The 14,522-nt window shown below is 35.8% G+C and overlaps 5 protein-coding genes across 5 annotated transcripts; 2 read left to right on the forward strand and 3 right to left on the reverse strand.

The window, feature by feature from the left end:
* Nucleotides 1–12: 12 nt before the first annotated feature.
* On the reverse strand, nucleotides 13–723 carry RO3G_16461 (uncharacterized protein; the record flags this gene model as incomplete). The annotated part of the gene is made up of 6 exons (XM_067671045.1): nucleotides 13–54; nucleotides 85–134; nucleotides 189–264; nucleotides 311–408; nucleotides 464–675; nucleotides 716–723. The coding sequence occupies 6 exons, from the start codon at nucleotides 721–723 to the stop codon at nucleotides 13–15; spliced, it is 486 nt and encodes a 161-aa protein (XP_067527146.1).
* Nucleotides 724–1,107: 384 nt separating this feature from the next.
* Nucleotides 1,108–3,158, forward strand: RO3G_16462 (uncharacterized protein; the record flags this gene model as incomplete). Its single annotated transcript, XM_067671046.1, has 6 exons — nucleotides 1,108–1,183; nucleotides 1,230–1,354; nucleotides 1,408–2,013; nucleotides 2,073–2,124; nucleotides 2,180–2,942; nucleotides 2,993–3,158. 6 exons carry the CDS (start codon nucleotides 1,108–1,110, stop codon nucleotides 3,156–3,158), a joined length of 1,788 nt encoding a protein of 595 aa, XP_067527147.1.
* Nucleotides 3,159–4,801: 1,643 nt separating this feature from the next.
* Nucleotides 4,802–6,220, forward strand: RO3G_16463 (uncharacterized protein; the record flags this gene model as incomplete). Its single annotated transcript, XM_067671047.1, has 4 exons — nucleotides 4,802–4,865; nucleotides 4,930–5,575; nucleotides 5,627–5,934; nucleotides 6,000–6,220. 4 exons carry the CDS (start codon nucleotides 4,802–4,804, stop codon nucleotides 6,218–6,220), a joined length of 1,239 nt encoding a protein of 412 aa, XP_067527148.1.
* Nucleotides 6,221–8,243: 2,023 nt separating this feature from the next.
* RO3G_16464 (uncharacterized protein) lies at nucleotides 8,244–9,182 on the reverse strand (the record flags this gene model as incomplete). Its single annotated transcript, XM_067671048.1, has 6 exons — nucleotides 8,244–8,248; nucleotides 8,308–8,338; nucleotides 8,482–8,619; nucleotides 8,672–8,791; nucleotides 8,843–8,944; nucleotides 8,997–9,182. The coding sequence occupies 6 exons, from the start codon at nucleotides 9,180–9,182 to the stop codon at nucleotides 8,244–8,246; spliced, it is 582 nt and encodes a 193-aa protein (XP_067527149.1).
* A 376-nt stretch (nucleotides 9,183–9,558) lies between these two features.
* On the reverse strand, nucleotides 9,559–14,074 carry RO3G_16465 (uncharacterized protein; the record flags this gene model as incomplete). Its single annotated transcript, XM_067671049.1, has 7 exons — nucleotides 9,559–9,678; nucleotides 9,736–12,993; nucleotides 13,053–13,122; nucleotides 13,175–13,515; nucleotides 13,568–13,644; nucleotides 13,723–13,816; nucleotides 13,874–14,074. The coding sequence occupies 7 exons, from the start codon at nucleotides 14,072–14,074 to the stop codon at nucleotides 9,559–9,561; spliced, it is 4,161 nt and encodes a 1,386-aa protein (XP_067527150.1).
* Between the last annotated feature and the right edge of the window lie 448 nt (nucleotides 14,075–14,522).

Below are 14,522 nucleotides of genomic sequence, written 5' to 3' on the forward strand. Positions count from 1 at the left end.
AATGAAATTTTATTATTGAAAAAACTTGACACCCATACTGTCTTCGTCTGTTCCCTTAAAGATTTGTGCATTGCCTCTTTTTACTAATACATTTAATGCTTTATCAAGTACGTTGTGATCAATATCATAAAATTCTGCATGTATAACAAGATCAAAAAAAGCGTATATTTATCTTTATGTTTGTTTACCTTGCCCTTCTGCTAATTCGCCATGTGCAATTTCATAATAAGTAACAATCTGATCATTTTGTCCCGTTTCATTAATCTAAATAAATTAGTCTTGTTGAATTCCCTTTTTATGTTGTCATTACCCAATTCCATATTAAATTAGCCCATTCTTCAGGTGTGTGCCAATATAAATAGGCTTCTGTCTTTGATCCCTTTGGTCCACCTTCCCATTCTGCTGTACCTTTAAACTTATAAGTTTGCTTTGCAGTATCTCTTTTGATGTATATTGCACAAACCTTTTTTGACCATTTCTTCAATAATATCTTGTAAAGCTTCAAATGATAATCTACGGTTTATTTTTTTATTTTCAAAAATGTCATACCCTGAATTTGCTGTTGTAGCGTTGTGGAGCTCAAGTCTGAATAAGTGCTTGTGTCGAGCATAGCTGAGTATGATTGATTCCCATTCAAATGCTTGGCTTTTCCATGTTGATTCTGTTACTTGTCGTCTATTTTATATTTCGCAAAAAGAATTTGTGAGTTGTTTACACATACATTATAAAAAAATTACGTGAAAAAAGGAGGAAAGTCGAAAATTGAGGGAAGTTCAAAGTTACTCATTAAACAAATAAATAAATTAAAAAAAAGGAAAAGCGTTACTCAAAATACGATTGTCATATATAGTCAGCCTCTAATTACTCTTACGATTTTTTCTCTCTCTCTCTTTTTCTCTTTTTTTTAATCTACTATTGTATTTGCAGGTAATATTATTCGAGTGCGCCTCTCTAAAAGCTACATGATTTAAATATACATACATGCAGTACATAGCTGTTGTTTATTCAGTCATTTTAAAGAAGCGCATTATTTTTTATTCAGAAAAAAAGGGGAAAGCGTATTTTTTTTTTTTTCTCCTTGCTCTTCTCGTCCCAAGTTTTTATCGTATGAGTACTGATTCTCTTGCTTTAGAAACGACTGCTTGTGAAAAACGCAAAGAAATTTCAGAAAAAGACGAAACAAGTAAGAATATACTTTTATTGGTACCTTTTTCTGATTTTTTTTTTAGGGGAATCTGTCAACTGTAAAAAACCGAAAATGAATAAAGACGATCAAGCAAAAAAGAAACATAAAAAGATCCTGAATAAGGCTCGTGCATTAGGCATGGCCCATGAAATAAAAGATGATCAAGTGGTAAATAGTTTATGTAAAACGAGAATTAGAAATAACGAATAACAATAAAATAGATCGTATATCCAAAACTCATTTTGAAGCAAATGAGAGGTTATGCTTCCATGAAGGACGTACGAAAATTGATATTTTCAGCCTTAAAAATGGGCAAACAAACTCCCTTTGCAGAGCTACCAGAATTTACAGGAGTGCAGCCCATTGAAAAAGTCATACTCATTGATGTGCCCATCCTCGATCCTAACGCTCTCAATTTACCACTTGAAACAACATGGGTGTCCAAATTAGATACACCCGAGGTTTATGAAGAGATCATGTCCAGTCCAATTCAGGAATATGTTGACAAGGAAGGCATAATTAGTTTTGTGAGCGCAGTTGGGTTTGATCAGTACAAGCGAGTAGGCAATCGCTTTATGGATCTCTTGGAAATGCCCCTGAGTAAATCAGATTTAAAAAAAAAGCGTGAGGAGGAAGAAAAAGAACCCGAGGGATCATTAAGCATCGCTCCGGAAGCACTTATTTTGACGGCAGAAGAACTCAAATTAGAAGACTTTCCTATTCATTCCTCCCTGGATTCAAATAGTGTGCTTGAAGATAGTTGGGTTGAAACAACGACCGGGAAAAGTTCTGATGTAAAGAAATTGGTTGCCCTTGATTGTGAAATGGTAAAAGATAAATGAAGTTTGTGAAGTGGAATATACATTCTGAATTAAATTTTGTTTAGTGCAAAACTGTTAATGGATATGCTATTACCCGTGTAGCATTAATAGATCAAAGTAAAAACAGTTTGATTTATAATGATAGATACATATAAATTAACTACAAATATAGATCACAACGTACTTTTGAATGAATTAGTCAAGCCAACAGAAGAAATCACAGACTATGTTACGCATATCAGTGGTGTCAGCGAAGAAATGCTGATGGAAATTACCACAAGCTTAGCAGATATACAAAAGAAACTTCTTGGATTCATTGATGGTGATACGGTCATTGTTGGTCATGGACTGATGAATGACTTGAAATGTTTAAAGATGAAGCATCCTTATATCATTGACACATCAATCATTTATCATCACAAAAACGGTCCTCCCTATAAACCCTCTTTGAAGGATCTGGCTACACGGTACTTGAAACGCTCTATTCAAGTCGAACGAGCGGAAGGTCATGACCCTTGTGAAGACGCGATTGCTAGTTTGGAATTATTGGAGCGTAAGCTTCGATACGGCATGAACTATGGGCATACCGGTTTGTCTCAAACAGAGACTATTTTGGCTTATTTGGATCGTCAAGGTCAACAGGCCGCTATTATCGAGTGTAATGCGGAACTTAGTATAGCCATGAAACGAATGCTCACTCAAAATATCGAAAAAGAGTATTTCCCAGAAGATACAGACGAAAAAGTATGTGAAAGAATCATAGACTTGCATCCTTCTAAAAAGTTTATCTTCGCTCGACTCGATTTACCTCAAGAAACAGAACAGGCAAGACAAGAAGAATTTTCTTTATTGTTCAAAAAGATCTACAGACAAGCGGAACCTCAAACTGTCTTTTGTATAACAACTGGATATAGAACAAACCAACAACGAGAAGAGTAAGCAAATGAAAAAAAGAAAAAAGATGAGATATTTATTCTTTAATTAGATTAAGAGAAAAACGTATACAATATAAAAAGAATTTAAAGAAAATGGGCTTAGAGAGTATTCCAGAAAAAGAACGTTGGAGTCAAGCTGATGAATTAGTACTAGATCAAATTGCTGATGCAACACGTCGTGGATTAGTATTTATTAATGTCAAGAACCCCTTATAAATAGACTATGAAGAGAATGATTTGTATATAAGTTATATGCTCAAAAAAAAATAAATTGCTTTATTACATCCAAGAGTATAATGGCAATAAAACAAAATAAAAGCCATTTTAAATTCTATCCAAAAAAAAAGTTAAAAGCGTGTTTGTGTTTGTGTGTTAGGATCACATGGTCATACAAAATGGTATGTAAAGCAATTTGTCAGTGCTCAACATGCTTTCCACGCTTGTACTCTTTCTTTTTTTAAAAAAAAAGGGGCGTAATTTTAGAATTGTCTCTTATTTTTGAAAAGATAACCTTTTTTTAGCCTCATTTCATTAGATTTAGCTTTAAAGTTGCAATCTGTGTTCAAGTATACGTATTTACTAAATAGTAAATCGTCACACTGGAGATAAATCCGGCGTTTAACCTTTAAAAAGAAAGAAATCTGGTAATACATAGGCCTACCATTTAAATGGCCTTCTCCACTTTTTAAAAGTTTTCTTTCTTTCCCAATCAAACTAGAAAGGAGACTAAAAATGTTGAATGCTTTACCAAACTCCAGTGCTGTAAGTGTAAAACGCAAGATGATGTCAATTCGTATTGACGCGTAAACATAACCTGGATAGATCCCACCCAAGTCGGATGTGAAGGACTATCTCCATGCTATAGAAAACTACATGGATCTTGATGAATTGGTAAAACATCTTGATGTGCTTGTAGATAACATAAAGAAAACTCAAGATAAAGCTGACGCGAGAGTCTTGGATCCCAGTCCATCAAGTCAACCTACTGGTTTCAAGTGGACATGGGAAGCACTTGCTGAGAATATTAAGTCTGCTTTACACATCAATTCTACAAACATTGGCGCATTCAAAGATGTCTTGTCACTGCCTATTAGTCAACAATTTACTTTGTTAAAAGCTATTTCTGAAAGGTAAACCAAAAAAAGAGGATATGTGAGAGTGAGAATAATAAAGTATGTAGATTGCTTGGTACGAAATATCCAACGAATGACCGAAACAATACATTTGAAACAGTCATGAACATCTTGGGTAAACTGGGCCCTGAATACCAGGATTTGATTAGCGTTGTGACACAACCATTGATAACTACCTTTTATGTAAGTCGCGACGAATGTGTTTAAAAAAGGAAGAAAATCTTATTATTAAATGGCGTAGAATGATATACCAAAACCTTATATCAATTACGTTGGTCAGCAATTTCGTACCGCAGATGGCACTAAAAATAGTTTGATATTTCCTGAAGTGGTAGATTCTTTATTTGTACATTTGATTATTAATAATCTAAATCTCTCATGTTTTTAGGGAAAGGCAGGGTCTAATTATGTTCGTTCTGTTACAAGTACAGCATATACTAATGAAGACCTTCCACCAGCTAAAGAAGTCTTTGATAAGCTTTTGAAAAGGCCTGATGGTGAATTTGTTGAACACAAGGGTGGAATCAACATGTTGCTGTTGTATTTGGCTATCCTTATCACCCATGATTTATTTAGCACTGATTCCGCTAATCCTCAACGTAACTTAACCACTAGTTATTTAGATCTGTGAGTATTGTATTTTTACTTTTGCTTCAAGTTCTTAACACTTCTTATAGCTCTCACCTTTATGGTAACAGCCGAGACCAGCAAGTATCCGTTCGTCAAATGAAAGGTGGTTTATTAAAGCCAGACCAATGGTATGATAAGCGTCTTGTCCTTCAACCAGCTGGTAAGAAATTTATGATTTTTTCTCTTGAAAAAATGAATTGACATCAATCTTCTACTTTCCCTAGGCGTTGGTGCTCTCATGGTCGTATTCTCTCGTAATCATAATTACATTGCTAAAAAGCTTTTAGAGATCAATGAAAACAAACGTTTTTCATATGGACCCGGTTGTGCGCTAGCCACGGAAGAGGAACAGGATGAAAAGCTCTTTCAAACAGCTCGTTTGATTAATAACGGTTGCTACGCTAACGTCATCATTCATGATTATATTCGTACCATCATTGGTACTACTGCTGACTCTGATTTCATTCTGGACCCCTTCGCTCTCCCTAGCAACCCTATTTATGGTAATGCAGTCTCGATCGAGTTCAACATCATCTATCGTTGGCATGCTGCTATCGGTAAAGAGGATTCTGATTGGCTTGCTCAGGTTATGTCACTCTTGGGAAATGATGACATTAAAAATGGCGTAGGAAAGCAATGCCCTGTACAGACCATGCCGCACTCTGAAAGACCCGACGTGGATAATCAAAGTATATTTGATATCATGATGGATGGATTCAATCATCACTTTGTTCATGCTACTCCTGAGGAACTCCAAAAGGGCTTACCGATTGCTGGTGCTCATCGTAATATTGAAACTGGTAGCTTCCCTGATAGTGATATCATAAAAGCGCTGAAATCTGGTTATACTCAATCTGCTCATGAAATCGGGTAAAATTTGCTACATATATACGTTGTATCGAAATTCTAAAATCATTTTAGCAATGGGCAAGCCACACCTGCTGCTTTGGAACATGTTGAAATTGCTGGTATTAATCAAGCTCGAGCTTTGGGATGCTGTTACTTTAACGAATTTAGAAAGTTCTTAAACTTGACGACAATGAAGACCTTTGAGGACTTTTCAGAAAAGCCTAGCGTTCAGCAGGCACTAAAAGAGCTGTATGGCACGCCCGATCGTGTAGAGCTTTATGCTGGCGTCATGGTTGAAAGAAACAAGCAAACTGGACTTCGATTGCCTTATACAATGGGTAGAGCTATATTAAGTGATGCCGTCAACCTGCTACGTAATGGTAAAGTTTTTTTTAAAAAAAATCCCTTAATAATTCCATCAAGGCTTACATATATCATACTGTAGATCGTATATTAACAAAGGAGCTTACACCCAATAATTTAACTAACTGGGGTTATAAATATACTCTTGGTGATCCCAAGGCTAATAACCGTGTCTTCCCTGGTATGATACGTGAATTATTCCCTGAGGCTCAAGCCACTTCTATTGGATTCACTCAGGAAGAACTTCGAACGCTATTCAATGTTCCAAAGAGCTTAAAAATGAATGAAAACGTAAAACAATAAAAATATCATTTGAACTTATTTTGAATATTAAAACAGACAAAACCCCTTTTTCTATATCCATCCGACAAAGGAAAGAATGAAACTAATAGAAAAGTTGCAGTAGTTTCCTTTGAATAGTATGGCAACAATTAAGCTTTTATTTATTCACAATTCATTAGTAATTTGACCCGCTTTTGAAATTCTTTACAGTCTTGCGTTTTGACAAAAGGTTCTTCGAATGAATTTGCGGATATCAGATGCAAAAATAAGCAACCAAGAGACGTAATACTACTTAAATTACTGAATAACATATTTCCATAGCAAAAGCTTTGTTCAGGCCTTAAACCTGTATTTAAAGAAGAGATTAGGCAACAAATGGCTTGTCAGTTGATTACTCTTGTGTTCTTTCTTAGAATCACTTACTATGCGACTTATTTATGGACGAAAAGGCCATTGTGATGAAGATGTTATATACAAACAGATATATTTATTTATAATGAAAATTAGGAATGCTTTGTCCCTATAAAAACAGCTTTCAAAAGGGAAAAAGTGTTTAACAAGTACACGAGAAAACACTTTTCACTTGTACTCATAAATTATACAGTGTCATGATAATATTATTGTATAAGGCTATTTATGAATTTTATAATTTCGTTTTTTAAAAAAAAAGAAACAGTTTAACTAAAAGTACACTATTTTTATAAATAGTTATTTTTAATCGTATCCTGAAAATGCACTGTGAGCAGCTTGTAAGTTGACAGTACCGGCATCAAGGTCAATAGCGTAGCAAAGAAAAGTGGCATCGATTCTATTTAGAATATGAGTTAGCAAAGGAAAAATATCAATGCAAATAAACCTACATGCTCATCATTACATAAGAATAGAATTGAGAAATGTAATATGGCATCAATGTTCCTATAAGGCCAACAATGAATCCATGAGGTGAATGAAGTTGATGCGTTGCATAAATATAAGCTGATAATCCTGAAGTTAATGCAATGGCTGCTGTTCCAATATGTAAAATGACTTGCGCCAAAAAGCCTACAACAGCGTCAAACACATGCATATATAATAAAAAAAAAAAAAAAGAACAGACCTCCAAAGATGCCGCTTAGTAAATTTCTTTTGAAGATTTTTGTAGCTGAATTAGCTGCTGAAAAAAAGCTTTCACCTGTAATACCAGCAAGACCGACTGTATAGTGATTCACTATACTAACAAAGGGTTCAATATAACTTAAAATGAATTCTATAAAAGTAGCAAATGGTCTCGACTTTTTTGAATACTAAAAAATATAGTTAGAACACATAGTTTACTTGTGGAGTAGTTACTTTTTTCAACTGCTTTATCACAAATTGTGAGAAATGAACAATGGCCATTAGAAATCCTGATAATGCAATTGTACCAAATGACGTTGTTGTTCCTCTAATCATGGAGGATTTCAATACGTTTATTGAGTTGTTGGTTGTATCTTTTCTGTGAAAATACCATTGTGCAATCATACCAGATAATACAAATCTACAACAGTGTTGGTTTTTTTTTTGTTCTTTCTGATAAACAATGCTATCCTACTCACTTTTCCAAGTAAATCAATATCATCGATGTCCACATGTAAAAGAATATATAAAAAGCAGCCAAGTAATAGACATGGTTATTAACGATCCAAATGGCTTCTACATAAAAAAAGGGGGTTAAAAAATGCTCAAGGATCATTATTATTGTTGCTTTGTTACTGGATGAAGTAGATGGATCAACTAAGCGACCAACGAGCCATAGACGATTGAAGAATGTAATCCAAATAGATGTAAATATGATGAATATCACAAGTAACAAGACGGGTACAATAAATATAGCAGGGTTTGAGCGAATCATCTCACATGCAAGCTACATACAATAAATGTGTTGGAGGCGTAATAAACAACCATGAAGCAAGATGTGTAGATATTACCTCAATCACAACGATTGTCTTATTAATTTTGTGTCTACTACTATAAACTGCTTTGACATATATCAAATTTAATATGAGCGGTATAATTGATAGCCACGTTAATCTAATTATGATGGAATTAAGTTCTTTTTCTTTTTCTCTATAGCCTATATATATGCTTACGCTGTATCTTTAAGAGATAATTCTTGATTTCCTTTATAAACAGAGATATATTGTAATGATTCAACGAATGACCATATAAATGAAGCACTGAGGATGATGGGTACACATATAACTGTACCCCATACAAGCGCCTTTTTGAATGTTATTATTTATTTTTTTAATATTATTACTTACCTTTGTAAAATGACGCAAGATCAATAGCCAAATGGTTGCTATAATCAAAGAGGTACCAATGATAGCAGCTAACATACCTGCACTGTCCTTGATTACTTTAAAAGTAGACTCTTTTACGTAACCTTCCACTGAATGACTCTACACGAACTTAATTTTTTTTTTGATAAATAACAGTGTACTTTTTGCTTACATCAGTCATAAATAATATTATAAAACCAGACAAGACAAATGCTAAAAATGATAAAGCATAAAATACAGCGAAGATTGGGTCTTTATATTTTCTATCCATTTGAGTTATTCCAGGTGGTATCTAATACAACATATTAAGTGAAAAACGTAATCACATTACTATTCAACATACAGTTGAAGCAGTCGGTAATAATGATTCAGACAACGATTTTGGATTAAATGGTACGGCTGCTTCAGAAGGCTCTGGTTGGTCAAGGTAAATAGATGAAGGTTTCTAAATAAAAATAGTATTATTATCACTATTAATGGTATGTTTATTTATTTACAAGATGTTCTTCTTCATCTTCATTATCTGACAGTGAATCACTTTGCTCAAACAAGAGTTGGCTTCTATCAGAGTAAGCATTGGATAATGTGAGGGGTATACTATTTTCATTGATATGATCACTTTGATGAACTGAATAAAATAAACTGTTTGGATTATCCTCTTCGTTCTCCGATTCCGCATCCATTTGAGCATAATATCCACTTCTTTTTCCATAGATAATACTATTTCTTATGTTTGAAATAGTTTCCTTTGCAAACTGAATCGATTGATCCATAAAGTGATACAAAAAATAAATAAATAAAAAAAGAGAGAGAAAAAGAGATTGCCTTTATTTTTCGGTTTTTATGCAGCATCGTGACTTGTCATTCAATGTGATCATTAATATGAACATGTACAGTGCTTTATAGATATTTGTATATTAGCTAATAAATTAACAGATGTTCATTAACAAAAAATAATAAATTCAAGTAATTTCACCATGAAAGCTTTTATTAAGTACAAAAGATTTTCTACATTTTTTTTTTTTTATTTATTTACGTGCAATTTATTTTCTCCCTTCTTTAAGCTTTGCGTCTTCTTGCGCTGGATAATTGCCTATGCTTAAATCCATTTATTAAGTCATCCACTTGAGGATAGGAAACTTCACCTAAGCGATAACCATCAGGTAAGACTTTGACTACCTAAAAATGTACATGCCATTAGTATAAATACACAAGATGACTATTATTGTCATTTACCCATCGCATAGGAGGTCCCTTTATATTGATCTTAAAGCCTAAATCAAAGTAACCAGCTTTTTCACTTTGACAAAATCCATACGTCGACATTTTAGGATTAGCTTGAGTTAAGGCGGTTAAATGTTCATTCAATGCTCGAAGTCCACCTGGTACATATTTGGGATGGGCCATGATTTCATCTACTTTACGAGCAACGGCTTCAATATAAGTCACAATCAATTCATCTAAATCTTCAAACACTTGATTGCCAATTCTGAGTTTCGTTGGTGCATTATTACTCTTTAATTCTACCACATCTACATGTTGATATACACCATCATCCACTTTCCATGTAATAGCAATATGATCATAGCCGTGTGAAGAAGGTCGAATGACCAAGTCACCGCGCTGACGAGAGGCCAAATAGTCTTCGGCTTCAATGTGGTTAAATGGTCTGAACAAAGGATGCTTGATGACACGCTTTGATCGTGATTGTCTACGCCTGCTTGCCCTTTGCTGTTCTTTCTCTTTTGTTTCTTCTACATGATCATAGTATGGATCTTCTTCCAGTCGACGAAGGCCAAAATCACTACCTGGCTTCGTGTCTGAAGGTTTGCAAGAAAGTTCCACCATGAATTTGTCACGATCAATTCTCAGTACTTTACAGTTGATCGTCTGGTTCACTTGCAGTACATCGGATACGCTCCCCACACGTTCATCAGACACATTGTTCACATAAATAATGCCTTCAAGACCAGAGTCAAGCACACAGTTGGCTACTTTACCACGGCAGGCAACAACCATGGCAGGTATAATGAAACCTTCACTCAACTGTTGGCGTGTTTCTCCGGTAACCATCACAAATTGTTCTTCCATAGTAGGGCGCGCGTATCGGTTGCGGCGGTCATGATAGGGTCCCTGAAGCTCGAGCTTGATATGCTCAAGGATCTGTCGCTTGGGTGCATTGTATTGTCTGCGAAGGACAACAGCATAATCATCCAAAATCAGATCGTTGAGTTTGTCAGGGTATTCTTTGATTACACGTGAAACAACAGCGACCTTGGAGTCATAGTCGTCCATTTCATCTTCATCAATTTCAAGGGCATCAGCAGCCATTTTTCTTGCCAACTCATAATCTTGAGGATGAATACGTGTGTCATCTAAGATATCAGCCCCATCGACATCACGGATACGAAGATAACTAGCACAGTTCATGAACGTATTAGCTGGTGTTAATTTGCGAAGAACAAGTGCTGTACGGCTTTCTAACTCTCCAGAAGCTTCAATCTTTTTAAGAATGCTTTGTGCTTTACGAGGGCCAAAGCCACTGACATATTGAAGTGCACTAGCTAAATAGGGGCTTTGAATGGCTGCATTGATGTCAATACCTAGGTCATTTACAACGCTGATCAAAGCACGTTCTAAATAGAAGAGCAAAGTGTCTTCGGGTATCAAATGCTGAAGTTCATGGTGCTGAATAGCTAATAAGTCACGATTCAAACCAGTATATTCCATCACTGGATTTTGGAGTCGACGGGCAAGAGAAATACAATATCGCATTGTTTCTGTGTGTTCAGGGAATTCTTGCTGAGCACGACGAGAGTTCTTGTAAAGACGTGCTGTTTCGTCGTCTACAATCACCATATCCATCTTTGAAAAACCACTTTGCTCATTTGCTTGATTGATTTCGCTCAACATGGTTTGCATATGTTTGATTACCTTTCGAATTTCTGCATTGTATCCTGCAATACCAAGCACATTGGCTTTCTTGGATTTAATAAATTCTGAGAATTCTCTCCAATATCTTTCGTCTTTCAAGTTGGGCACTTCTATTTGATCTAATACTTTTCCGCGCTGATTCACAAACACAGCAACAATAGGATCTTTGTGTGTTCCATTACCAGAAGATACAGTAACAACACGAGGCACAGTACTCTTAAAGTTTGATTCGGGTCCTCTGAAGGGACCGACGTTGATTTTGTTGTAGAGACTAGTAAAACTAGCCTGACAAACGTATTCTTGCGCCTCTATGCGTAATTTTTCACGTACGTACTTTGTCATAAGAGGTATCAAATATTCCTGAAGTGCTAATTCAAGTACTTCTTTACGCTGTTCGTTCCACTGTTGTACAGAATCACTAAACCCATCAGAAAGATAGAATTCAGCGATACGAGCTACCCAAGAAGGATAATCCTGAATACTAATTTTCACTTCCAAAAGGCTTTCCGATTCTCCCTTGAGGATATGCAAAAACTGTCCATCCTTGAAAGCTTGAAGTGGCTTCTCGGTCAAAAACTTGAATGGTTTCATGGGGTGAAGTTCATCAATTGTATTAAACCCTTTATCAGTCGGCTTGACGGTTACTGTAGCATAGCTTTCCCAATCTTTACGCATGCCTTTTCGCACCTGAGGATCATAGGCAAGTTCTTGAGCCAAAATAGAACGGACTGCCTTTAAGACTCTTGTTTCGTCAGGAAAGGCTGAATCGGTATACAGTTGTGCTTCAACAATAGGATCAACTGAGCTATCCTCAGGGAAATATTGACGAGTGTTTTCCACATAGTTTGCACCAAATTGTCTTGCAGTGATACCAAATTTAGGCAAGAGTTCATGAATGGCTGAGCTTTTACTGGATTGATACAAAGATTTGGTAGTGGGTCTCTTGGGTCCACGTGCGTGTTGCTGTACAAGGTTGATTCTTTCAGAAAAGTTGAGGTTGACATATTCTGTCAGGTCTGTAATCTCTTCCACTTTTTCAGCTCTATCAAGCATGGAATTTACATACTCGTCAAAGATTTGAGTTTTTTGAAGAAAGTCTTTTAAAGCCTGTCTACGTTCCAAGAAGCCATGATATTTAAAATCCCAATCATAAATCTCCCAAAGATCTTTCTCTGTCAAAAGTGCTCTACTAGCACCAGTTAGTTTATCCACCTCGATAAAGAAATCACGACGATGATCTTTGATATGAGGTACTTCTAAGAATTCGCGAGTAAAGAAGCCAACAACGTAGGCAACAGCAGTAGTAAATTGCTCATCAGGTTCTTCCTGACCTCTTGCTCTAGCAATGCTTCGTGCTACCCAAATAGCTTCCTCTTGGACTTCGTCATTGGTGGCTGGCTCAAAGGTCTTTTTGTGGCCTTCATAACGCATCTGCAAACGTTCAGGAACATCGCACAAACGGATCTCATCATCTTGTTCAGTCATCATACGTTCGGCAAGCTCGCTAGGTTCGAATATGTCAGCCAATTGAGGTTCGCGGTCTTTCTTGGCTTCTTCTTCCTACATAAGATGAGTTTAATAAATATACTAATAAAAGCACAGGTATGATCTCTGTTTACCTCTTCATTGTACATAGCCCATTCATAATCTCCGCCGTCGCCAAAGATATCGTACATATCAACAAGTACACTAAATTTAAAAGATAATTAAACTATTGAAAAAGGACGATGAATTTCCTTACTCTTCACTGATGCCTTCAGGTAAAATACTCATCATATCTTTGTTTGCCTTTCGTCTACCACGACGTTCATCATCATAGCGTCTAGCTTGAGCTCTTTCACCTAACACTTCATTTAAATCGTCCTCGTCCTCGTCCTCATCCTCATCAGCAATAAAATCACCCATATCGTCATACATATCACGACGATACCTGGCTCTATCATCATAGTCTTCTGCATATGGATCGCGTTGTTCGGATGCAGGAGCTGTTTCTATTTCCTCATCAGAGAAAATATTTCCTGCATTCTTTACTTCTTGACGGGATACTTCTTCACGACCACGTTTAAGACGCTTCAATTTAGGCTATTTTGAGATAAAGTAAGGTGTCTGGCATTGATATATTAAAACTACTTACGCCTGTAGAGCGACTCAGTTTGATACCCGTATTTTCCTCCAGCAAATCCAAATCTTCTTCATCCAAATCTTCATCGACTATAATTAAAGAAGAAAAAAAAAATGAGAATCAAAAGAAATACAACTATTGCATTATTTCAAATGTTGCAACTTTACAGTCTTCAACCTTCTTTCTCTTTTTACGACGGACATTGACTTCTTGAGAGGCATCAGACTCTTCTTCATCATCAACAATAAATCCTTCTGCAATCTATTGAAAGTAACTTTTTTAAAAAACAAGTTCGTTGTTTATTTCTTCGGCGTTTACTTTTCTAGCTTCTTCTTCGTCCTCTTCTTCCTCCTCCTCATCCTCATCGTCATCGTCATCATCGTCTTCAATGGCATTGCCAGTACGTCTGTGGTTATAACTTATATCTTCACCCTCTTCTTCGTCGTCTTGATCAAAACGATGCATGTTGTCGTCGTCGTCTTGATCAAACAAATTGGATTCTTCATCACTTCTCGACATGTTGAAAACTAGAGCTTTAAATTTTTTTGGTCAATCAGAAAGGAGATTTACAAATTATGAAACCAATTACTTTTTTTTTAACAATGAAAGAAAAGTAAAAATAATTTTGACACACACACACTCGCTCTCGCATACAAAGGGCGCACCAATTTTTTTGAGAATTTATTTTTGAATGCATAGTCCATAAATGATGACGTAGTATTTATATTCAAAGATCGCGCTGAAGTAGAGAATCCATATATTGTAGCAGTCACTATTTTTATCAGCTTAATAAAAGACTTAGTGGAAGACTTCTTTGTTGCTCTCCTTCTTTTAAGTAGTTTGTTCATTTGATTCAGATACTTCACCAGAAGGTAAACCTTCTGATGCTGACACATTGGTTGCTTCTTTACAGTTTTTGTTTTACTGTGCTCATATGAAGTATTGCGTCTCCTTTGGCAATAAACAC

This window comes from Rhizopus delemar, genomic scaffold, assembly GCF_000149305.1.
Source record: "Rhizopus delemar RA 99-880 supercont3.20 genomic scaffold, whole genome shotgun sequence".
NCBI lineage: Eukaryota > Fungi > Mucoromycota > Mucoromycetes > Mucorales > Rhizopodaceae > Rhizopus > Rhizopus delemar.